Source organism: Helianthus annuus, chromosome 15 (genome assembly GCF_002127325.2).
Source record: "Helianthus annuus cultivar XRQ/B chromosome 15, HanXRQr2.0-SUNRISE, whole genome shotgun sequence".
Taxonomy (NCBI): Eukaryota; Viridiplantae; Streptophyta; class Magnoliopsida; order Asterales; family Asteraceae; genus Helianthus; species Helianthus annuus.
This window is the reverse complement of record NC_035447.2, coordinates 3810581-3837345: the sequence shown is the minus strand read 5'-3', so window position 1 is coordinate 3837345 and position 26765 is coordinate 3810581. Positions and strand designations below refer to the sequence as shown.

General features: G+C 34.0%; 3 protein-coding genes across 3 annotated transcripts; 2 read left to right on the top strand and 1 right to left on the bottom strand.

Annotated features, from left to right (window-relative positions):
- The first annotated feature begins 8325 nt into the window (after positions 1 to 8325).
- LOC110910150 (probable E3 ubiquitin-protein ligase BAH1-like 1) lies at positions 8326 to 15116 on the top strand. The gene is made up of 6 exons (XM_022154863.2): positions 8326 to 8718; positions 10432 to 10676; positions 11456 to 11710; positions 12860 to 12997; positions 13087 to 13145; positions 14573 to 15116. The coding sequence occupies exons 1-6, from the start codon at positions 8532 to 8534 to the stop codon at positions 14676 to 14678; spliced, it is 990 nt and encodes a 329-aa protein (XP_022010555.1). The 5' UTR covers positions 8326 to 8531; the 3' UTR covers positions 14679 to 15116.
- Positions 15117 to 17404: 2288 nt separating this feature from the next.
- LOC110910151 (uncharacterized protein Os08g0359500) lies at positions 17405 to 21625 on the top strand. The gene is made up of 6 exons (XM_022154864.2): positions 17405 to 17550; positions 19530 to 19710; positions 20292 to 20445; positions 20561 to 20598; positions 20687 to 20849; positions 21321 to 21625. Exons 1-6 carry the CDS (start codon positions 17546 to 17548, stop codon positions 21398 to 21400), a joined length of 621 nt encoding a protein of 206 aa, XP_022010556.1. The 5' UTR covers positions 17405 to 17545; the 3' UTR covers positions 21401 to 21625.
- A 999-nt stretch (positions 21626 to 22624) lies between these two features.
- Positions 22625 to 26621, bottom strand: LOC110913155 (RING-H2 finger protein ATL52). The gene is made up of 3 exons (XM_035983966.1): positions 26022 to 26621; positions 23086 to 23282; positions 22625 to 22778 (listed from the first exon to the last, which is right to left on the bottom strand). Exons 1-3 carry the CDS (start codon positions 26619 to 26621, stop codon positions 22625 to 22627), a joined length of 951 nt encoding a protein of 316 aa, XP_035839859.1.
- Between the last annotated feature and the right edge of the window lie 144 nt (positions 26622 to 26765).

Below are 26765 nucleotides of genomic sequence, written 5' to 3'. Positions count from 1 at the left end.
GGGTTAATTAATGATTAGATCCGTTACTCACGACCTATGGTACATTGCACATAACTCGATGTAAGTGTTTATATTCAATTAGGGTTTACAACTCCTCGGTGATTAAACAGTAACATACGGTATCGTATCATACAGTACCATGCAATGTCATACAGTCACATGCAGTATCTTATCATGCAGTAACAAGTAACAGGCAGCATGTTCTTCATCCAGGGTTTTGACTTAGTATTAAAAGGAAGCTCGGATCATGTATCACATACAAACTCGGAATATATATATATATATATATATATCAAGGCATCACGCATAAAACTCAGACAAGATCATCAAGAAATCAAAGTTCGGACTTAGAACATCAAGTTAACAAATTCGGACCTCTTATATCCTTCATAAAGATCGGACACCCTTGCTATCACAACCCAAAGTTCGGACATCAATGTTCATGTACAAAAATTCGGACCAAGGGGGTCCCCCCCCCTTTAAAACTCGGACAGGGTCCCCCCCCCACAAAACTCGGACCCCCCTTGCCTACTATAAAACTCGGACCCACCTTTGCCTTAGTAAAACTCGGACACACATCACTAATCAAAAGTCGGACCTCTTTGTTCCATACATAATTCGGACTATACACTCTAGTCCAAAAATTCGGACCATATACAAGCCAATAAGTTCGGACCCTTTACTAACAACAAAAGTTCGGACCCTTTATCCCTTCAAAGTTCGGACCTAGTGTATTTATAAAATTCGGACCAAACAACAAACAAGAAACTCTGACAACCATATTAATCAAAACTCAGACTTCTGTGACATCACAAAACCCTGATATAATTCTACGGACTAAAAATCATACTGTATTCAAAACCAAGTTCAATATAACAGTTACGTTTTTGGTTTTCATACGATCAGGAAACCCTAATTCATTCATATGCATTGCAGTAATCCAATTATCAATCAGTAATTCTAACATACCTTGTATCTTAACATCAGGCAATGATTACACACTAATCAAAATCATTTCACAGCAATCAGAATTTAATCAGTAAATACAGAACTAGTATGTGAAGAGCTAGGGTTTTCATGAATCATATAATCAAGAATTGATAACAACAAGCAATCATTAAACAATTACCTTGGATTGATTCTAGATGGATTGAAAGACCAAGATGATGCAAAAGACTTGTGCTAAAGATGAAGATGATGATTGCAGAGAGGATTGGAGAATGTGAAACTACGTGTATTGATTTTTGTGAATGATTAGGGAGGAGGTTAGGGTTAAGGGTGATTAAAGTTTCACTATTAGCACTAAGCACCCTTAAGTATTATCTATTACATATTACATGTACAAGATGCACAATTTACAGTTTCATCACCACATTCAAGTATTTGTCAAATCATTCATAAACCTTATCAAATCCAAAACGTATACAGTTACAAAGCAAACCAATTGTGCAAGTAAATAACTACACAAACAGTGAACGTGCAATAAATGCAAAAGTGGAATCTCGGAAACTCGAGTTGTCACAGGGTAGGATCATCTAGGACCATCCTCCCATACCCTCTACTTTTGTGGGATGGACCATCCTTGGGAGGACTATGATGTGGCGCCTACGTGGCGGATCATCCTCCAAAGGAGGACCATCACCATATCCTTTAGCCTAATAGACCGGGGGTATAGGACAACTTTTTTCAAGTGGGTATACGTATAGGATTAATCATACCGACACATTATTATTCCTAGTCATAAAGATTAGTCTCTTTGACTTGATAACGCTTTTATTACAATTATGACATTTTATTATTTTTATAAAATAAAAACTCATCTTATTTGTTTTATTTTGAGGAAACTGCTAAAATCGTCCCTGTGGTTTGACTCAAATTGCTAGATCAGTCCAAAATCAACTTTTTTTGCTAAAACAGTCCCTGAGCCTAGTTTTTGTTGCTATTTCAGTCCAATAAATTAACACTGTTAGAACCTCCGTTAATGAATGGGTAAAACTGCTAAATTCGTCCCTGAGGTTTGATTCAAGTTGCTAGATCAGTCCAAAATCAAGTTTTTTGAATTTGTTAATTATAAACTTATTTAGGTATATAATTTTTCTAGACTTGCATTAATTTTTTGAATTTGTAAATTATAAACTTATTTAGATTATAAACTTATTTAGGTATATAATTTTTCTAGACTTGCATTAATTTTTTGAATTTGTTAGTTATAAACTTATTTAGATTATAAACTTATTTAGGTATATAAATCATTAATATCACAAGAGAAAAAATCCTTTTGTTAGTTATTTTGAAAAATTATTTGTTAGTTATTTTGATAATAATAATTATTATTATTATTATTATTATTATTATTATCATTAAATGTTTACTAATTATATACTTAAGTATTTAAATAAGATAATACTTAATTTAATTTAAATAAAATTAGTTTTAAAAATATAAATGTAGCTTTTTTGAAGAGCGTAATTTAACCGGCCCAACCTTAAATACTGATTTTATTTTGATGTTGTTGTTACCATGTAAATATTTAGTATTTATTTAAGGATTTAAATAAGACAACAGTTAATTTAAACAATATTTAGTTATGAAAAATACAAACATTATATGTAAATTTAAATACTAAGAAATTAACATAATTTTTATTTGTTTTTATTTAAATCGTAATATTTAATGTTTAATATTTATCAATTATTTTAATTTAATATTTGTATTATAAAGTTCTTTTATTCATTTTTTCTACTTAATTAAGTGGTTTCTTATTTAATAATACTTATCATTCAGGTGAGGTCGGACAACATGTCGTGCCAGAACAAGTCTCATAAAAAGGATTATTTTGGTTTGAGTCAAAACGGGTTCGGGTCAAACCAATGTTTAAGACAGGTCAAAAAAAATTGCGCTCTCCAAAAGAGCTACATTCTGTTTATATTTTTATAACTAAACACAAATTTAAATTATATATTTAGGGTAGACCTGTAATTTATCTTAAATTTTAAGACATTTAAGAAAATATATAATGCATTTGGTACAAGTATTGATGCATTAAGAACCTGTCATTTACCATTTTTTTGCTCTTGTGATATTAATGATTTATTCAACGAACATAAATATAACTGGACTCGCCTTAAATAAGTTTATAATCTTGTGATATTAATGATTTATATACCTAAATAAGTTTATAATCTACATAAGTTTATAATTAACAAATTCAAAAAATTAATGCAAGTCTAGAAAAATTATATACCTAAATAAGTTTATAATCTACATAAGTTTATAATTAACAAATTCAAAAAATTAATGCAAGTCTAGAAAAATTATATACCTAAATAAGTTTATAATTAACAAATTCAAAAAACTTGATTTTGGACTGATCTAGCAACTTGAATCAAACCTCAGGGACGAATTTAGCAGTTTTACCCATTCATTAACGGAGGTTCTAACAGTGTTAATTTATTGGACTGAAATAGCAACAAAAACTAGGCTCAGGGACTGTTTTAGCAAAACAAGTTGATTTTGGACTGATCTAGCAATTTGAGTCAAACCTCAGGGATAATTTTAGCAGTTTACGTTTTTATTTTTTTATAAATAAGAAAAGGACGATTTTCCGTAGATATGGTGGTACCTTATAACCTAACTTTTACAGATTTTATATTTGTATGTTTACCTTTTTATGGTAATGAAAAAGCATTTAGCTCATCAAGAATAAGATATTTATGGTTGAATGAAAAAGCATTTAGCTCAATAAGAATAAGATATTTATGATTGGCAGACAAACATAAAGCCCACTATGTTATAAGTTTTTATATATTGCGAAAAGCTACGATATATATGTGTTTCTAATGTCTACCGTTACTCAAGTGGGTTGGTGAAATCATTTCCCCCACGTCTCAATTCATACGATATATTTTTATAATATAAATTTAAGAGTTAAAAAATAACACCTATAGGGGAATTTAAACATAACTAGGTTTAAAAAAGTTCGTTGCGTTGCAGCGAATTTCTTTGTTATTTAGTCTGTGTTTACATGTGTTTTGAAATCACTACGAGCGCGTTGCGAACAGAACTGCTGACAAGAATAAAAAGAGAATATAGGAAAAAAACACTAAAAGATAACCAAAAGAAAATCAACCAAAAAGTTGTATGGTAATGATGTTGTTCGTATGTAACCCGTGGTCAGAAATGAGCAAATGATTCTGGGTACCGGTACCAAATTTGTCGAACCGAAAGATCTTAAGTACCAATTCGGTACCGACTTTTAGCGTTCCTGGTACCGGTTCACTACCGTTTTTTACCTTCATATTCCTGTACCGTAACCAGTATTTTCGGTATCAGTACCGATTCTGTATCAGTTGGCACCGAGCTCATCCCTACCCCTGAAACTAAAAAAAGAAAAAATTAAAAGTTGAATAAAAGCAACAAAAAAAAAAGTTGTACGATACCGTTATTGTTCGTACGGTACCAGTGATCAGGGATGAGCAAATGGTGTTGGGTAGCAGCACTGAATTTCTCGAACCAAAAGGTTTACAATATCAATTTGGCACCAACTTTTGGTGTTTTCTGTGTTAGTGTCGGTTTTTACCTTCATGTACCGATACCGAACAGGACCGTACCGGTATTTTCGATACTAGTACTGGCTCGATACCCTTCATGTACTGATACCGAACTGGACCGTACCGGTATTTTCGATACCAGTACTGGCTCGATATCAGTTGACACCAAACTTATCACAACACGTGATATTAAAAAATGATTAAAGTTAAAAAAGTAAAGAAAATAACTATTATAATATTTAAATAATGAAAGTACTAAAAAAACTATATACTATTATAATATTAAAATTACTATTTATTAGCTTCTATTTTTAATATATATATATATATATATATAATTATGTAAATCATTGTTTTTACGAAGTTGTTTTAACAATAAATAAATAAAGATCTTAAAATGAGATAATACATAAATTTACATGCTTACAAACTCCATTTTATAATTACACTTGTTAACATGCTATTGGTAAGAGGTTTGTGAGTTCGACAATAATGAGTTCTCATGATAAAAATGAACTCACTCATCGTAATTGTTGACACTTGTTCTTGCATGTGTTTCTCAAGTCGCTAAGGTACTCACGGTTTAGGTGCACATCATGGATGTCAAAACATTTTTCTTGATGATGCATTATTACATTATTTACGTTGGTTTAGGCGTTTGTTTTGCCGCACACATTACTTTACGTTTAATTACGCTTCCGCAATTTCGTTAACTTATTTTGGTGGTTTGGTTTAAAACGTATTTTCTCATATAGAGGTCGTTCTATATGGCTGGTGTTTTATATCCTAGTTTGACGCGCCTCGCGGTAAAACCCCGCATGTGGATTTTTGAGGACGTGACACATTTAGTCCCCAGCCAACAAATCTAAAGGTTTTAGCGTGTCCAAGTTAGAGACTAAATGCGTTACAAAGTGCAAACCACATGGACCATTCATGTACTTTTAAAAAAGCTGGGAACTAAACACAGTACAAAGTGTAAACATGAGGATCATTTGTGTACTTTTGAAAAGTTAGGGACCAAATCCTAATTTTTAGTAAACCACAGGGACCATCCGTATAGTTTACTCTTTCAATAATATATTTTTTTCGGGGATTCAACAAAAATCTAGATTATAAAATTGTACCGTGTAATATACTTTGATCACATATTATGTAGTAATCTAAGGTCAAGAGTCAAGAGACATATATAAAAAATCAAATTGACTATCAATTTCAATATTATTCAATCGATTTCATCGGTTCGTTTACATTAAATGGTAGCCTAACAACATATTGAGATGTGACAAAAGCCTTTCGAAATAGAAAACGACATCCACTAAAAAGGCATAATGGGATAAGAATAACATCATAGTTTTGGTAAAGTTCACAAGAACCACTTTTTTTTCTTTTTGAAAAAAAAAATCACATTTTGTGTTTTCTAAACACACAAAAAAATACATAAAGATAAGGATAAGTACAACATTAATTTCTCTATGAATGTTGCTCTCAGAGGGCGTATTCACCTTATGCTCAAGGTTGACGAACGCACCCCTTAAAAATTAATACTTATCAATTTTAACCCGATAACGTGTATTGTTAATCCGACACGATTGTCACTTATTGGTGTATGCTAAACATAACTAGTTGTAAAAAATATTACTTTTTTCCTTTCCAATTTTAGAATTTATAAAGTTTATTTTTAAAGTGCGTATCAAAACTATTTTATATGACAATCATGTTCTTTTAGCAACTTTTACTAATTTTAACGTTATTTTACTATTTTCATAAAAATAACATTAAAAAGCGGGGACGGTTAATCATGGATCATGCGGTGGCATTGATAGCCGAAAGACAAGGGGGTACATGCACTAATCGGTCTTTGCTGAGTGTTACGTGTCTTATGTCCAAGGTTTGATACAAAACTACTAACGAACTAGGGGTCTCACAGGAAGCAGTCTCTCTATTCCTACGGAGATAGAGGTAATGTTGTCTACATCTTACCCTTCTCAGACTCTATCTTAGTTTTGTTGTTGGTGAAATGTACTAAATATAATGATGATGTTTTTTTTAACTTTATTACAATATATAAATATAGAAAAATGAGGCCAGTAAGAAACTGAAAATCTCAAAAGTTACATCGAAACATTTTAAATGTTAAAGTCGCATCATCTATTAGAGTATCAGGTATTAAACTATTACAAGATATAATCTTAATCCAAAGAAATGAGTTTTCCTTAGTAATGCCCACCATTTTTGTAATTCAAATAACCTTATTATTGATTTTTTTATCGTTTCTCGCTTTCCAAATCTTCCACACGATCGAAAACAACACGACATACATAGCCGTTCTCCAAACATTTTATATGATAATCATGTGACCTTGTGTACAAGGTTTACGTAGGAACACGAAATTGTCCTAAATATTTTATTTTTGAAGAAACCAAAAAACACATGACGGCACGTCAACTTGTTATTTGTTAATATTAATAATAATAATAATAATAATAATAATAATAATAATAATAATATTTGTTAATATTAATAATGTTTTTATTTCAGAAAACTTAAATATATTTTTGCAATATGGTATTTTTAACCGAGTTGGTGTATATGAAACCAAATGTATATATTGATCTAGTATAAAGTAATTGAAATTTAGAGTTAAATGTCATTTTAATCCCTGTGGTTTGGGTTATTTTGCCAGTTTAGTTCAAAGGTTTCATTTTTCTTTTGTGGGTCCAAAAAGGTTTCACCGTTGCCATTTTAGGCCACTGGGTTAACTTCATTCATTTTTTCTGTTAACCAAAAGGATAATTCGGTCATTTTATATGTAATTCTGTTAACTAGAAGACAATTCGGCTATATAAAATGATCGCCCTTCTCGTTTACAGAAATAATGGATGACGTTAACCCAGTGGACTAAAATGACAACAGTAAAACCTTTTTGGACCCACATGCGAAAAATGAAACCTTTGGACTAAACTGGCAATATGGTCCAAACCACAAGGACTAAAATGGCATTTAACTCTGAAATTTATATATAGAATAAACTTAAATATTCAGAAGTATTGTGTATTTAATGTTATTAATAATATTTTAAATAAAAAAGGAAAAATATAACTTGTTTAATGCAATGTGTTGGATATATTAAGCAGAACATTGAGTAAAGTAAATGCAATTACGTATGAAAGAAACATCGGCAAGAAAATGGTCGTTTTTAGTATTTTATTTGGAAACTCTCAATAATGAAAATAACAAGATTTTAAAATCACACGGACCCAGATACAGATACGAAAAAACAAACATTTAGAGTTTTGAACGAAAGTCGTAAAAATGACCAAACCTTAAGCAAAAAAAAAAAAAAAAAACAATTTACTCTAAAAAAGAGTTAATTACTGTTTTCGTCCCTGTGGTTTGTCAAAAATCACTATTTCAGTCCATTAGTTTAAAAATTGCGATTTCAGTCCCTGTGGTTTAACTTTCGTAACCATTTCAGTCCCTACGGTTTCACTTTCGTAACCATTTCAATCCATTATTCTGTTAAGTACAGGGACTGAAATGGTTATGAGGTGGACTGAAATGGTTACGAAAGTGAAACCACAGGGACTGAAATCGCAACTTTTAAAATAATGGATTGGAATAGTGATTTTTGACAAACCATAGGGACGAAAACAGTAATTAACTCCTAAAAAAATATTCAAACCATATAAACCAAAAACCGAGCCGACAACTAAAACTCAATTATTCAACAAGAATAAACCGTAAACTAAACCGATAAACACGAAAACCGAAAAACACGTAATTTTTGTACAAATAAAAGACAGCATCAACGAAAGTGAAAGAATCATATTCACACTGTCAACCAACAAGATACCGACAGTGTGATCAAAATTCAATCTCTTTAATTAATTCATTTCCTTCATAACCACGTAATTCCATAACACCAACAACGATCTAACACATTAAATTCTTACAATTTCTCGATTGTACCAAACAAAGAAGATGAAGTTCTGCAAGAAATACGAAGAGTACATGCAAACCCATGATCAGAAGAAGCTTCCTGGTGTGGGTTTTAAAAATCTCAAGAAGATATTGAAACGATGTCGTAGTGATGTGTCTCGTTCACAGAAGTTGTTGCTTCGTGATGATGATGGTAATAAGTCACCCAGTTGTGTTCATCATTGTGCTGGTAAGCTCGTTTTGTGGATTAAAGTATGTTTTTTTTGTTGTTGATTAGGTGTCTGTTTGGTGGTTTTTTATGTTTATGGGTTTGTCGGTAAGGTGTTTGATGTATTGCCACAAAGAATTAATTTTGTATTATTACTAGGCAAAACGGATTATATTATAATAATCGTAATTATGATCCGTTGGCCGATAATAATCTGTACAGGTAATTGACGAATGAGCTCGACCAGGCTCGGGCTCGAGCTCATTTCACTTATGAAAGCTCGAGCTCGGCTCGATTCGAGCTTTGTTTCTAAAGCTCGAGCTCGGCTCGTAGGTAATTTTTCAAGCTCCAGCTTGGCTCGTTTATAATATCCTAATTAATTTATATCAATTATAATTAATTATTTTATATATATATCAGCGTGTGGTCCACAACAACTTTTCGACCCCTCAGGGCGAGGCTTTGTTTTTAGTAGATTAGGGTTTTCTACTCAGAAAGGGATGGCGGCGCAGTTTGTTGCTCGTCTACCTGCTATCCTTATGTAATTTGCCATGATGATTGGAATGAAATAAAAATGCTAAATTCTTAAAAAAAAATTTATAAATATTAATCTTAGTATTTAAATACATATTTAATATATTGATAAAAGAATATATTAACAACAGGCTCGTTCAGACTCACGAGCCGGCACGAGCTCGATAAGAGAAGCTCGGGCTTGTTTATTAAACGAGCTTGTTTTTTAGGCTCGGGCTCGGGCTCGAGCTCGTTTAAGCTCGGCTCGTTCGAGCTTTTTTTCGAGTAGCTCAGCTCGTTTGCACCCCTGCTCCTAAGTTTCACTTTTCGTCCAAGATATCCGGTTCGTCTACCCCTGATGAACAACAGTTGACTGATTTTTATTCAGTGATGAGTGTTATTGGTGAAGTTGTCAGTATGGATTATTATCGGTTAAAAGATCATAGTTTGGATTATTATCGGTTAAAGATCATAGTTTTGATTACTATCGGTTAAAAAGATCATAGTTTGGATTATTAAAATCCAATTTGCCTTGTTATTGTTGACTTTTTTCCGTCAAAATTTAAATTAAAACCATCCCATATGATTAACTTACTTGCAAAAGAAACGCGTAAGGGTGAGGCTAAATGCACACCATCTAGTCCACTACTCGACACCTCTGTGGTTTTTCGGGCTAAGCTCCCGTCTACGAGGGGTTATACGATGGCTAACCGCCTGTTCTCCCATTCTAAACGGTCGTTATGCAGTTGAAACGACGGATGTGCCAAGCGGAAGAGGGTGTGCATACAGTGCACACCCATTTTTGCAGGTGGTGTCCGTGTAGAAACACCTAATCAATATGAAAACCTATGAAATCACCTAGATAATCACATAAATCTCATTTGAGGAAATAGGAGAGATTAGAGAAAGACAATGATTCATATGCAGTGGCGGAACTAGCCCAAAAATTTAGGGGTATCCCATTTTTTTATTTTTTAGACCAGGGGTATCCTTTGTATAACGGACACAAAGTTGAGGGGTATTTTTACACTACGAAGACGGGGTTGAGGGGTAGCCCGTGCTACCCCCCTACTAACCTTCTAAGTCCGCCCCTGTTCATATGAATGAGTTTCATTTTCTTTCTTATTATTGTCATTAATTTCTTTTAATTGATATTATTTCATGATTTTGCTTATCCTTTGGTGCAATTCACATAGTATTTGCATGCTAACCTTTATGTAGTTTGCGACGGAAGCTTCTTTCCTTCGCTTACAAAGGAGATGTCTATGGTGGTTGGATGCTTTAACGAGTGTGCACAAAAGGTGCTTGATGTGCATCTAGCAAGCGGGTTTCGCAAGTACTTTCTATGGTGTACCGACAAGTTACAAAGGAATCATGGTGCTTTAATTCAAGAAGGCAAGGATCTTGTCGGTTACGCAATCATCAATGCCATCGCTATGCGAAAAATCCTTAAGAAATATGATAAGGTACGCTTCTCTCATAGTTGGAAATTTCGACCCATTTACTAATCAGTGGGTCTATTTGGGTTGTGTTTAGGGCTGCAAACGAACCTAACGTTCAGCGAACAGTTCGTGAACCATTCAGCAACAAGTTCGTTTGTGTTCGTTCGTTTATTAGACAAACGAACATGAACAACAAATTTCGTTCATTTAGTTAAATGAACGGAAATGAACAGAGGTCGCGTTTGTTCATTATGTTCGTTAACGTGTTGTTTATGTTCGATAGTTAATTAGTGTTTTTAGTTTTTATATCTTATTTAAGTACTTCAAAATTCCGACATAAAAAAAATATTTAACAAGTGTCAGTATATTATATAATTTGTTCATGAACGCTTGTTTGTGTTCGTTTTTTTTTCCATTTGTGTTCATGAACGTTCGTTGCCTAAAATTAACAAACGAACACAAACAAACACGAACAAGTTCATTTTCTTAACAAAAGAACACGAACATAAATTCTCGTTCGATAAGTGTTCAAGAACAGTTCATGAACACATATATTTCTTAACAAATGAACACGAACAATTCGTTCGGTTCGTTTGCAGCCCTAGTTGCGTTTGATTTCAAATGGGTCAATTTAAAAGGGAACGGGTCAAATGGTTGAAAGCACTTAAAGAAGTGTTTGCAGGTCCAGTCAAACTCGTGCTAAAAGTTTGTCCGTTTTCAGTCAAACTTGCTTTGACCAATTAACCGACCCGACACCTCTATGTTACATCATCTTAGACGAACGTTTAACTTTTATAATGCAGATACATGACTCTAAGCAAGGCCAAGCGTTTAGGTCACAAGTGCAGAGCATGCACATGGAAATCCTTCAGTCTCCATGGCTTTATGAGCTTATTGCTTTCCATATTAACTTAAGGGAAAGAAAGGGTATAATGGGAAAAGATTCTAAATTGTTCGAGGGTTGCGGTATCATATTTAACGACGGAAAACCGTCACTTTCTTGCGAGCTCTCTCATGCTGTCAAGCTTGAGATCGACTTGACTTGCTCCATATGCTTGGTTAGTTCTTCTTAGGGCTGCAAATGAACTAAACGTTCAGCGAACAGCGAACAGTAACCGTTTGGCAGGAAGTAAGTTCGTTTGTGTTCGTTCGTTTATTAGACAAACGAATACGAACACGAAATTTCGTTTGTTTAGTTAAATGAACGAACATGAACAAAGTCTGCGTTCGTTCATTTACGTTCGTGAACGTTCAGTAACGTGTTCGTTTATGTTCGATTGTATTCGATAGTTCATTAGTGTTTTCAGTTTTTAGTTTTTATTTAAATACTTCAAATTCCGATAAATAAACTAGTTAATAAGTGTCACTGTATTATATATTCTACTCATGAATGCTTCTTTGTGTTCGTTTGTTTCCATTTGTGTTCATGAACGTTCGTTTTCGTTCGTTGCCAAAAATTAACAAACGAACACGAACAAGTTCATTTGCTTAACAAACGAACACGAACAAACACGAACAAGTTCATTTGCTTAACAAACGAACACGAACATGAAATCTTGTTTGGTAAGTGTTCAAGAACAATTCGTGAACACATATATATATCTTAACAAACGAACACGAACAAGGCGTTCGGTTCGTTTGCAGCCTTCTTCTGACTCTTTTTACATAATTATTTCAAGCTTTTTTTTTTTTAACTAAAACTTACCCATTTTTGTGTAAATTGGTCAAATTGCCACCTCTATACTCTAGTATTGGCTTTTATGCATGTGTTATATATGTAAAGAATGTTATTTATCATTGTTTTAATATTAAGTTAAATGCCATTTTAGTCCCTGTGGTTTGGGTCATTTTGCCAGTTTAGTCCAAAGGTTTCATTTTTTGCCTATGGGTCCAAAAAGGTTTCACTGTTGCCATTTTAGTCCACTAGGTTAACTTCATCCATTTTTTCTGTTAACGAGAAAGGGCAATTCGGTCATTTTATATGTAATTCTATTAACTAGAAGGACAATTTGACCATATAAAATGACCGAATTGCCCTTCTTGTTGACAGAAATAATGGATGAAGTTAACCCAGTGGACTAAAATGGCAACGGTGAAACCTTTTTGGGCCCACAGACAAAAAATGCAACCTTTGGACTAAACTGGCAAAATGGCCCAAACCACAGGGACTAAAATGGCATTTAACTCTTTAATATTTATTTCTCCAGGAAACTGTCTTTGACCCTGTATGTTTGACTTGTGGACACATATTCTGCTTCATGTGTGCTTGCAAGTCTGCATCAGTAACAATTGTGGACGGATTAAAGGCAGCAGAACCTACAGCAAAATGTCCTCTTTGTAGAGAAGTAAATACCTATTTTTTTTTAAATAAATTTATCAAAGCTTTCCGTCAATCATCGTAAACGTTTGGTTAAATGTTTTGGTTATTTTACAGGCACGAGTTTATCACGGATCTCTTCATTTGGACGAGCTTAACATTTTACTAAGTCGAAGGTAACTTTTTTCCGTTACAAAATTAAAATTTAACTCAAATGAGTCAAAGGTGTGTGGAGGCCACGCACATCAGGGTGTGAATTTCTAACACGAACCTAACACAATATTCTCGGGTTTGGATTTAGTCTATACGGGTTGGGTCTGTTTTGGGTCAAACCCGCAAACACGTTTACCTAAATGGGTTGTGTTTGTGTCAACCTAATAGACACGTGAACGCAGTTTTTTTCCAGACGGGTTAACCCAGTTATATATTTATTTATAATGTGCTTTATGTAATGACTTAAAATTATTTGGGTACCTTTTTTACTTAAAAGTTTAAAAATATATTGGCACGGTTTAAACATAAATGCTTAAAAACTAGAGTAAAGTGCCAAAATGGTCCCTGAGGTTTGGTCATTTTTGCCACTTTAGTCCAAAACTTAAACCTTTTAAATCTGGGTTCCTGTGGTTTCAATTTTGTTGCCATTTTCATCCAAAATCAAATTCTGGTCAGATTTTTCAGTTAACATCCAACTTTTTTTTGTCTTTTTCCTCGCTTTTAAGAAAGGGAAAAATGGTCAGATTTTTTAATTTGTTATAATAAAACGTTAAAAGACCATTTTGCCCTTCATTAAAAGGGAGAAAAAAAACAAAAAAAAACTGGATATTAACTGAAAAATCCGACCAGATTTTTATTTTGGATTAAAATGGCAACAAAAGTGAAACCACAGGGACCAGATTCAAAAGGTTTGAGTTTTGGACTAAAGTGGCAAAAGTGACCAAACCTCAGGGACCATTTTGGCACTTTACTCAAAAAACTAAAAATAGTATGTAAATTTGAAATTTTGAAGTATTAGTATGTAAAAACTAAAAAGTATTAAATATTTTTTTCGGGTTAAAGGTGTCATGTTAGTGTCAACCCTCGAATATCCGAGTGTTCATGTGGGGTTCGACCCATCAATCCGTGAACACAACCCGTTTTGCAATTTCGACTATTTTCATTATTGCTACACATATATTGGAACAACTGACCACCCGACTACCCGAGTATGTATTGGTTTAAAACGAAATCGGCTAAAAACATGCCTAAAAAATTATGAAAAAACCATGTATTGATGTATCAAAAAACAACAATTTATTGTAAAAAAACTAGGGTGTATTAGCAGGGTATAGTTTAACCAAAATCTGATAAGGTGACCTACATTAAGCATTATCCATGTTACTAAAACACTTGCATCCTAAATCATTTAATTCTATAGTTAAATTATCATGTTGATAATTTTACTTTTGTAGTCATATTTAATATAAAGTTATATGTAAACATAAAAAGGCAACCTTGATCTATACTAAAATTTAACCAATGGACCCAAACCTACTTGACCCATCACCCAACCCGCCCATTTTACCACATCTACGGATTATGAACAAATTCTTAATAATTTGTGCAGTTGTCCTGAATATTGGGAAGAAAGGCTTCAAACCGAGAGAGTAGAAAGGATTCGACAAACAAAGGAGCATTGGGAAGCACAATCGCGATCATTCTTAGGGATCTAGACAAACATGCATACACGCTAAGGGATGGATCGGTATGGTACTGGTACCGGTACTGAACCAGTACCATACCGAAAAATAAAGTGTACACTGAATACCGTAACAATTATGGTTAGTCCGGTACCATTATCATTGGAAATACCGAAACCAAAAAATACTGGTGCCGGTATCATTGAAAACAAATGCCAGTATTTTTATCGTTGGTGTTTGGTTGGTATGGTATGGTATGGTACAATGCTAGTACGGTATCGATATTTGGCAAAAAAATCTCATCCCTGGTATGCAGCGCAACGGTTAGACAATTAAGTAAAAAGATTAGATATATTGTTGTATGCTTTTGGTGTAACATTTTACTATTGGTACAATAACTAGGTTCATCCTCAATGTTAATTATGAGTGACATTGATTTGATTCATATATAATCATACTTTAACTTTTGTTTCTTTTAGTCAGTGTACTTGTTTTATACATAAGGCTGGACGGTATGGGCCGTCCTCAGCCCCGGTGTTTTAATGTTGACACCAAATAGATGTATAGTCAGGGGCGGATCCAGCCCACATTTGTGGGTTCCCAGGAACCCAGTGCGTTTGGAAAAAAATGAAAAAAAATAGTGAGAACCTTATAAAATCTAGAAAACAGTGAGAGTTAAAGAGAATTTACTAAAAGGAACTCATTAGAATAAAATTCTGGATCCGCCACTGTCTATAGTAAGTCTTTGTGACGATTAAAAAACCATAATGTACAAAAAATATGGCAAAAAGCATTCGGAAGTGAAAGTATGTATGCGAAAAGAGTCTTGTGTTTTATTAATAAATCTTTGCGTAATTATCGCATATATGTTACGTAATCATCTATATGCTGATTATAATACTGGGTAATTATATACAGATGCTAAGTAATCATGATACGCCTATGCTGATGCATATACTATCGCCTACAATACATGTGTCGCATCTTAGGGACTTCGCACATTTCGCACAGAATCAGACAGAATCGGCCTGTATCTCTACACACACTTTACATACATGTTCTTATTTTAAGTATCTACTCTAAAAAAGGATTAATAACATTTTCTAAATAATGTCTTGTGTAAATGATATATATGTAAACGCTATGTAGACGTTTTTTTATTTCTCTAGTTAAAAGTTTGTACTACTAAAAGATTATCCGTGTTTGCAATTATAAACATTTTAATTCTTTTTACAATTACAAATATATTTATAATGACTTCAAAAATAGATTCCAGTATTACTTATAAGTTATAACTAGAGGTGCACAAAGCCATTTTTTGGACCAAAAATGTCGTTTTAAAATTAGTTCGAATCGAGGCAATGAAAGTCAAAACAGGATCGGCCCAAACCGATCTTTGAAACCAGTTTATAAAGTAAGACCACACCGGAGGCCGGATGGATTGTACTGGAACCAGATTCAACGTATTATATAACCAGTGGTTCGCCAAACGAGCTGAGCCGAACCCGAGCTCGGCTAGGGCTCGACTCAGGCTTGGCTCGTTTATTATATATTAATAAATATATTAAATAAAAATAGTATAAATAATAGACTCATTTAGGCTCGCATGCCATGCTCGAGCTCGGGCTCGATAACTTCATTTCAAGCTTTTTCTCGAGCAGCTCGTATGCACCTAGGGGTGCAAACGAGCCGAGCTTGGGCTCGGCTCGTTTATTATTAACCTATAAATAAGCAACTAACTTGTGCTTAAGGTGGTTGTAACTTTAACTTTGGGAGTTTTTCAAAAAAAAATGGAATTTAGCTTTTTAACCTTCAAGTTTTAATCCTTAACAATTTAAGCTTAAAGTTTTAATCTTTGTTTCCTTTTTAACCCTAGAGTTTTAATCTTTGACAATTTAAGTTTAAAGTTTAATCTTTGGTAATTTAACCCCTTTAATTAATTTGATTTTTCACTTCTAATTCAAAAGTTTCAATCTTTTGCGATTTAACCACTTTGATTTTTTTTACTTATGTGTTGTAATCTTAGCTTTTGGGGGGTTTTCAAAGAAAAAATGGTTATTCATATAGTTGTTCCGTTGTTGTAACCTTGTCTTTGGGGATTTTTCAAATTTTTTCGCTTTATGGTTCATTCGAAATTTTGTGACTTAACACATCGCAACGTGCATCTTTGGTTTAACGTTTTTACGTTTCGTTCTAACGCGAGTTAACACGACGCAACGTGTGTGTGTGGGTGAACGTTTTTACATCGTCTATTTTTTCCCGTTTGACAGGTTCAACATAACGTGCGCATCCTAAATCGACTTAGTTATAACTAAAGAATCCCCGCCGCATTGCGGCGGGTCATAATTCTAGTTATCTATTAATTAGTATATGAAATCAAAATAATATAAATAATAGACTTTTAGGCTCGGGAGCTCGATAAGTGAAGCTCAGACTCGGGCTCGTTTACTAAATAAGCTTATTTTTAGGTTCGAGGTCGGATTGTAAACAAGTTTAAATAAGCTCATCTCGACTCAGCTCGTTTACACTAAGGCTCGACGAGCCTAACGAACTTCACATGCGAGGCTCGAGCTCGGGCTCGATAAACAAACAAGCTTTGTTTTAGGCTCAAGCTCGGCTCGGGCTCGATAAGGCTCAGCTCGTTTCGAGCTTTTTCTCGAGCCGATCTCAAGTAGCTCGCGAGCCGCTCGGCCCGTTTGCACCCCTAACCTCAACGAATAACCATCTTTACAAGCCCAAAACAAACAACTGGGCTAAAAAAAACTTCGGCCCAACACACACAATACCTTACCCTTTGTGTACGGCATCAATCTGTAAAGGGTTTAAGAGGCAGCAGCAGCAGGTTAATCACAACAGCGTATCTTCTAGGGTTTTCGTTACTTCCAATTTCACATACAAACATGAGGTAATCTTCAATTTTTCTTCGATCTATACCTCTCTCTCTCTCTCTCTATATATCATCCTATAATTGTCACGATTTCGTAACCCTAGCTTTATTTAATAATAATTAACAGTAATCATGTTTCTAGGGTTTTCGAACGATTGATGTTTGATTAGCCTTTTTGTATGTGAGTATTCTGATTTTAGGCTATGAAGGTTGATGTTAGATTAATATTTGTGTACAATATAAATAGCAGGTATCTGATTAATGAATTAATTGAGCAGAATATATTGTTTTCACTGGTTAATTTGTTGGATTGTATGATATTAGTGCATTATAAGTATGTTTTAAGGAGTTTTCAAGTGCTGTGAGCAATGTTTTAAAAACCGGTTCAAACCGGCCGCTTGTACCGGTTGAACCGTCCGGTAGAACCGGTAGAACCGCCCGATACACCCGGTTAAACTGTTTTTGAGCCAAATCCGATACGGTATAAAAACCGGATTTTAAAACATTATTTACTTATAAGTATGTTTTCACTGGTTAAGTTTGTGCATTGAGTAATGGATAACTGTTTCTTTTGGTGATATATGTTTTTTGCATACTTGTTATTGGGATTTTGAGCTATTTTTTGGATTTTAGTAGTGAATTGCACTGGATAGGTAGTTTTACTTTATTTAGTTTGGTGGATGGTAGTACTATTTTTTTGTCCTTTTTCTGATATGTTGATCTTTTGTAGTCCACTTTACATATAGTTAGGGGTGTGCACAGTTCGTTTCGGTTGTTAGCCTTAACCGAAACTGAAGTCATCGGTTCATGTATTTTATTAACTCAAATACCCAATCTGTTTTTGGTTAATTGGTTCGGTTTATTTGGCTAGTTCGTCGGTTTTTGGTTTGGTTCAATTTATTCGGTTAGTTTGTCGGTTGTTGGTTTGGTTTGGTTAATAACCAAAACCAAACTTGGCTAAAGTTTTTGCTTAGAAATACATGAATTGGATGTATAAATACATGAAATATTGAAATGAAGGTATAAGTACATGAAATGGAGGTATAAAACATGAAATAAAGGAATACAAGCTAGAAATATATGAAAATATGAGTGTTTCCGTTCGGTTGGTTAACTGAGGGTACGAAAATAACCGATAACCGATTTTTGGTTAATTTGGTTTATTTTGGTTTGGTTTCGATTAAGTTTGGTTATTGTTCACCCCTGATAGTTACCTGTAAGGGCTATTTTTGATTTGAGTTTTGTATCTCGGTGTTGTTTGAAGTTAAAACTTAAAAGCATTCTTTTATTGCTATGTAGTTAATATCCCGATATATCAACCGATATATCAGTGATATATCGGTTATCGGTCCCCTGCCGAGATAGTGGTACAAAATATTGGTCAGAATATCGGTACCGATAATATCAGCGATATTGTCCGATATTTGACCGATATAGGACCGATATTTGATCGATAAATCACCAATTTTCTCGATATCAGTACCATTCTTCTTATTTCTACCGTTAATTTTTCTTCCTATAGCTGCTATTAGTGTTTTAAGTCTTAATTGTTAGTTTTTACTGTTAAATGTTAGTGTTTTAAGACTTAGTCAGTTCTTGCTTGTTACAATTGTTAGTGTTAAATTGCTATATATATAAATTTAGCATGATATTAAAATTACCGATATCCCACCGGGATAACCGATATCTCAAATATCGGTCCTTGACCGATATCCGATATTTTACCGCATTAATTACTTAGCTTTATTGTATGTAAGTGGTTCATAAATCTTTATTAGACTTAACATGACCTGATATCTTATCAAAATGGTTATTGTGAACAGTTAAGAGTTACTTCCGCCTTCCGTTTACTTTATAACTGTTCGACACAATACTTTTCTAGCTAAGATTTGGATACATTTGGCGCATTATCATTTTGTTGAGGTTGCATGTTGGAGGTATATCATGTTTTATTTTTTCAATCGAATTAATCAATATATTTTCTATTATACGTGTAGTCGTCATCCTGAGGTAAAGTGGGCTCAGAGGGAGGACAAAGTTTTTATCACCGTGGTTTTGGCTGATACAAAAGACGCAAAAGTCAATCTTGCCCCTGAAGGTGTGTTTACATTTTCTGCTAAAGCTGGTCAACATGAGTATGACCTTAAGCTGGAGCTTTTTGACAAAGTTAACGTAGAGGTAAGTTAAAGCAATCTCTTAACAGAAGATTAGTTTCATATATGTTATGAAATATCATAGATATTAGAGTAAATTACAAAAATCGTCCTTTATGTATGTCACTTATTGCAAACTGTGTCTTTTGTCTTCAATAATTACAGAAAACGTACTCGATGTTTGCAAACCCTTGCAAGTTATGTCCTTTAGCCTTAACTCAGTTAATTTTTGTAGTTAAATCTGACCAAATGGACCCCACATGAGAGTATTTTTGTGGTTAAATCTGACCAAATGGACCCCACATGAGAGTAACATGACCAAAATACCCTCATGTGGGGTCCATTTGGTCAGATTTAACCACAAAAAATTAACTGAGTTAGGGCTAAAGGACATAACTTGCAAGGGTTTACAAACATCGAGTACGTTTTCTGGAATTATTGAAGATAAAGGACACAGTTTGCAATAAGTGAAATACATAAAAGACGATTTTTGTAATTTACTCTAGATATTATTATCTTTGTGGTACCAAAGATTTATCTCATCGAAATATGAAGAATTACGCAAAGACATCGGTTCTCACTTTATTTTCGTTGTGTATGATATAGGAAAGCAAAATAAATATAGGAGAGAGAAGTATATTTTGTATTTTGGAGAAAGCAGAGGCCAAATGGTGGAGTAAACTTTTGTCGGGAGATGCCAAAACCCCGCATTACGTGAAAGTTGATTGGGACAAATGGGCTGACGAAGATGATGATGCTGGTACGTCATCTCATGTTTTAACTTATAAGTTTTAACTTTTAAGTGATTAGTTGCATCGAGGAAATAATAATATTATGTATTTACAAATTTGATTATATTTGATTTAATGTTTCAGGTCCTGCAGATCTTGACATGGGAGGAATGGATTTCTCGGTACTGTAATTGTCTTTTAATTAATCATTTTATTTTTTTCGTTTTTATTCTACCTTAATTCTTATTATGTTAATCAACTTTTTTACAGAAATTTGGTGACATGGGCGGCATGGGCGGCATGGGTATGCCGGGAATGGGTGGCATGGGTATGCCGGGGATGGGTGGCATGGGCATGCCAGGAATGGGCGGCATGGGCATGCCGAATATGGACGAATTTATGGGCGGTGATGATGAAGACACCGACGATGAAGGTAACTTGTTATTTTAATTTTGACTACAAGTATTTATGGTCAAAAAAACCATATTTGGATATGGGCCTGTAAATGAAACAAACGTTCATGAACTTGTTCGACAGGGAGTTCATTTATGTTTGTTTATTTATTTATTTAATTTAATAAACGAACGAACATGAACACTTTTTTTGTTCATTTAATTGAACGAACATGAACATATGTTTTGTTTGTTCATTTTTGTTCATGAAGGTCGGTTTATGTTTAAGTTCGTGAACTGTTCGTTTACGTTTTAAACGAACAAACATAAACAGACACGAACATGCACATTTTCTTAATGAACAAACATGAACAAATAAATTTGTTCGATTATATGTTTATGTTCGTGTTCAGTTGAAGCTAAATGAACAAATTCGTTTGGTTCGGACAGTTAAGAAACTGATTTTGAGATAAATCAAATAATAACTGTAAAATAAAAATTTCTCAATGTAGGTCAAGAAACCGGTGCAACCAGCAAAGCAGCAGAAGCAGTGTCTGAGGAGAAAACTGAAGGTGCAGCAGCTAGCACATAGATTTTATCTGCGTGTCGTTGGGGCGTTGACTTGGTCAATGGGTTTAGGGTTTTGAGTTGGGGGTCATATTTGCACACTTTTTACCTGATCTATGGTGCTCCTGAGACTTTGGATATTTGACTAAAAACTATGCTTTCTACTCCTTAGGGAGTTGGAAACCATTTTACTATCCCTTTTATTATTGAATCATTCGAGTGTTGTAATATTAATAGCGGTTCTCTGCCCTTGGTACGATGTTATATGTGGTTGTTTCTCCCTAAACCGTGAAACCATTCAAACAGATCATCGGTTTGATTCATCGTTGGTTTAAAATGGTGTGTTATCGACTTCAAAAATAGCGGATACAGCTTAATAAATACCGAATCATAACCGAAAAAACCGAACCGAAAACTGAAATAATCGAAGGGTGGTTCGGTTATGGTTATTCTTATTTTCATAACCGCAAATAATCGAATCGAACCGAATGTTTTAAACATGGCCGAATCCGTAGGACCATAGGTTTTTAAGTTGGTGTTTAACCATGACCTAATCCATATGTTTTCTTTGAGAAGTGCTCAAGTCTTTTAACCATGACCCTATATTATTGAATTTAAAATTCTAGCCAATTTGTGTTCGTATGTATACTTCCATTTAACACGTGTTTTTTTTTTTTTTTTTTTTTTTTTTGGAATTCAGTACGCATGTGATAGTGAAATATAATTGATAATTCTATTAGCTTTAGCTTTAATCATGTATATAATTGATAATCCAATTTGCCTTTTTGGCAAATTGGATTTAAATAATCCCAACTCACTGTTATTGGCCAACAATCAGCAATTTTTTAATCTAGTTAGTGTTTTTTTAACTAAGAGTATTTTACAAACAAAAGTGAATAGTTCGGATTATTATTGGTGATTAAATGAGTTGGGATTATTATTGGCCAATAAGAGTGAGTTGGGATTATTTAAATCCAATTTGCCTTTTTTTTAGAAGTGCTTAAGTCTTTTAACCATGACCCAACCTTATTGAATTTAAAATTCTAGACACTTTGTGTTCGTATGTATGCTTTTAACACGCGTTTTTTTTTTTTTTTTTTTTTTTTTTTTTTGAAATTCAGTATGCATGTGGTAGTGAAATATAATTGATAATTGTACAAGCTTTAACCGTGTATATTTATTTTTTGCGCATGAATTTTGCATAACCCGCACATTTAAAGCCTAACTTTAGAAACGATAAAAAACCGACCTATAACCGAACCGAAACCGCATTAACCGCAAATAACCAATTAACCGAAACCGCATTAACCGAAACTGAACGGTTATGACTTTTTTGATAACCGAAGTGTGCGGTTCTGGTTTTGATTTTAGGCAATAACCGAACCGCACCATGCTTACCCCTACTGAAATTAGCATCTAGTAAAGACAAAAGTGTGTTAGAACAAGCACAAAGAATTAAGACTATGATTAGAGAGTCCGTGAGTTAGCTGGTTAAATCAGACTTTTTTTTTGTTAAACAGATTAAAATAGTCGATGACACGACATGATCAATCAAACATGGTCAACTCATACACAATGTAATTATTATTATGTGTTGTATCTCGTTAACCATTTCGCGAGTTCATAAACATGTAACCACATCAACTCAAATCGCGCAAAACTCTATAAAATGTAGATCAAAACAAAACCAACCAGCCCTTTGCAACTTGCCTGCCATCTGGAACAGAATAGAGTACAATAGGCTTCGAAGGTCTAACGAAAGGAACATCACATCTGAAGTAACCTTTACACTCCAGCTGCAATATGTCTCCGCGCTTCAAGTTTTGCATATTTGCATCCCCGGACGCTGCAATCTCTTTTTTAGTACTCGGATTCAGCACATCAACGAAATCCTCATCTTCGTCCAGCTGTATCATCAACAAACAAATTCTAAATTTAACTCAACTTAATTTCAGACATGGACGAAAACACGACATGACCTTAACAGGTTCGTTTTTGACTCTTAACAGGTTTCGTGTCTTAAACAGGTCGACATGATAAGACCTGTTAATTTTTGTGTCGTGTTCGTGTTTACCTATTTCGTGTTCGTGTCTTAACATGTCGTGTCTGACACGATAGGCCTGACCTAGACTCCGCACTTCACCCCTCCAGGGCAAGTTTGTGTCTTATCAGGTCATTTCGTGTCTTAACGTGTCATGTTTGTGTCTTAACATGTCGTACGATACACTTGTAAGCTTTTTCGTGTCTTAACAGGTTATGTTCGTGTTACCGGTTTATTATCAGGTTCATGTTCGAGTTTGGAAAAACTGACACGATAAGATTTCAAGTGCAGGTTATATATACGTGATCTGACTTAGTGAATTCAAGTGTTTAGTTACGTCGGATGATTATGTTAGTAGCGGTTTTGATAATCATACTTAACATATTAATTAGTGATAAAATTCAAGAAAAGAAAAAAAAATCAAAGCTGGATCATATTTAGAGATGAAAGGTCGCCGATTGGGTTTATTTGGGTAATTGGGTTATGTTTTGTTAATTGATTTTGTTATTTGGGTTGGGTTTTACCATAAACTTATTCCATTGGGCTTGTGGGCTATAGGAATACAAATTTTATTTATAGAGATTTGTTTACATAATTGGATCGGGTTTAAATCCGTGTTCACAAAATTTTTTTATATAAATTTCTAACATTTTTTTTCTAAGGGGTGCGGTCGAAATTTTCCAAGGGGTGCGGTCGGGATTTTTCGCGAAAAATAACACTATTTTTTTTTTTCAAGGGGTGCGGCCGCCCACCCACGGGCCTTAATAGGTCCGCCCCTGATGATAAGACCTGTTAATTTTTGTGTCGTGTTCATGTTTACCTATTTTGTGTTCGTGTCTTATCGTGTTCGTGTCTTAACATGTCGTGTCCGACACGATAGGCCTGACCTAGACTCCGCACTCCACCCCTCCAGGGCAAGTTTGTGTCTTATCAGGTCATTTCGTGTCTTAACATGTCATGTTTGTGTTTTAACATGTCGTATGATACACTTGTAAACTTTTTCGTGTCTTAACAGGTTATGTTCGTGTTACCTGTTTATTATCAGGTTCATGTTCGTGTTTGGAAAAACTGACACGATAAGATTTCAAGTGTAGATTATATATATATATATATATATATATATATATATATATATATATATATATATATATATATATATATATATGTGATCTGACTTAGTGAATTCAAATGTTTAGTTACGTCGGATGATTATGTTAGTAGCGGTTTTGATAATCATACTTGACATATTAATTAGTGATAAAATTCAAGAAAAGAAAAAAAAATCAAAGCTAGATCATATTTAGAGATAGATAATTACCAATATGCGTTGCGGCGGAGTCGATAATTTACATCATTATACTCGTCTATTAGTTTATAAATTGTTCCTCTTTATGTCGATGGTGGTGTGGAATCACAAGTAACCTCTAAACCGTATTACAAAACTCCCAAATGTTACTCAAGTGAAAAGAAAAAAAAATCAAAGCTGGATCATATTTAGAGATAGATAATTACCAACACATAAAAAAATCAAAGCTGGATCAAAATGCCACACCCTATAGCGTTTTGCCCCATGTGTAATCCTAGTTATCAAAGGTGCGTTATTCACAAAGGGACATAGTGGTGATAACGCCCAATAATGCCCCGTCAATCATTACATAATTATTAATTTTTTAATTAAAACTAATTAAATTTCATTAAATAAAAAACCTTACATTTAAAAAAAAGTTCAAAATTAAGCTTATAAAAAAAACAATACATATATAAAAGTAGATAAACAAAAATGTCATCTTTGGAAGTTTATAAAGTTGAGAAGTTAGTTTTTGAAAGTTTAAAAATCATTTAAAACCATATCTAAACCACAGGGACCAAAGTTATCAAAACTCAAAGAGTTAATTACTGTTTTCGTCCCTGTGGTTTGTCAAAAAATACTATTTCAATCCATTAGTTTAAAAATTGCTATCACTTTCGTAACCATTTCAGTCACTGTGGTTTCACTTTCGTAACTATGTCAGTCAGTCCATTATTCTGTTAAGTACAGGGACTGAAATGGTTACGAGGTGGACTGAAATGGTTACGAAAGTGAAACCATAGAGACTGAAATCGGAATTTTTAAACTAATGGACTGAAATAGTGGTTTTTGACAAACCACAAGGACGAAAACAGTAATTAACTCAAACTCAAAACTTTTAAAAACATTTCAGCACTTCATCTTCTTCTACGTATTTTTGACCGACTTTTCCAGCGGGAATTCCGGCAATGCAAAACGACCAACCTGATCATTCCGGCAATGCAAAACGACCAATTGATCATGCACAACGGTCAAATCTCGAAAAAACCGCCGGGCAAGAGCGTTGTTTTTACAACGTCAAACAACAAAATTTCAAAAAAAAAAAAAAAAAAGTTCATGGTTATCTCATCATTAAAAAAAGCTAGGAAAACATTTTAAACGTACCCTAATAAAAATATTCAATATTTTATAAGTACATTAGCTATTTACATCATAATACAAAAGCTGAAAGCATTCGATATATATATATATATATATAACCAAAAGACTAGACTAGACTATTGGTATGTATTTGTAATTGTACGAAATTAATCAAACAAGAGACTGACTCATGTTAATACTAATTTCTTCTTCTTCTTCTGCTTCTTCAACTTGACTCTTGATCTGACTCTCTGGCTCCGTCTCGTTAACAACAGGCACAATGTCTATTCTAACATCAACTACAGCTGGTTCCGACGACGATGTTGTTGTTGTTTGGATAGATGAAGCAGTAGTAGGATGAGGCGTTGTTACTTGATCAACAATAACAACAGGTGAGCGGCAAAGCGGGCAGGTTGAATGATTAGAAAGCCACATGTGAATACAGGCACTATGAAAACAATGTTTACAATTGGGTAAAACCAGACACTTGTCACTCTCTTCGAACTCGGACAAACAGACACAACAATCTTCCACAACATTATTCGCATTGATTTTGCTTTTGCTTTTGGAGTAAACAAATACAGGGAGTGAGTTCAATATGGACGCGTTGAGCCCGCTTGAAAAACTGCGGTAGTTGCGCCAATGGTTGAGGAAGCCCCCCAAGAAGACGAAGATGAAAGTGCTGGTAAACATGGCAATCATGAGTTTAACGAAGACAGCGTCAGGTATCCCTGCGTTATGATCGACATGATGTTCACTGTCGGGCCATGGGGCCATGACCGCGGACATATCGAAGATGAATGAATCGGAATATATATGTTTGGATTATAGATGGGAGTAATCTTCAAGCTGTGATATATATATCTAAGCAAATCAAACAACATGCACGAATGAAAAACTCAAAAGTTCATACCATCTATT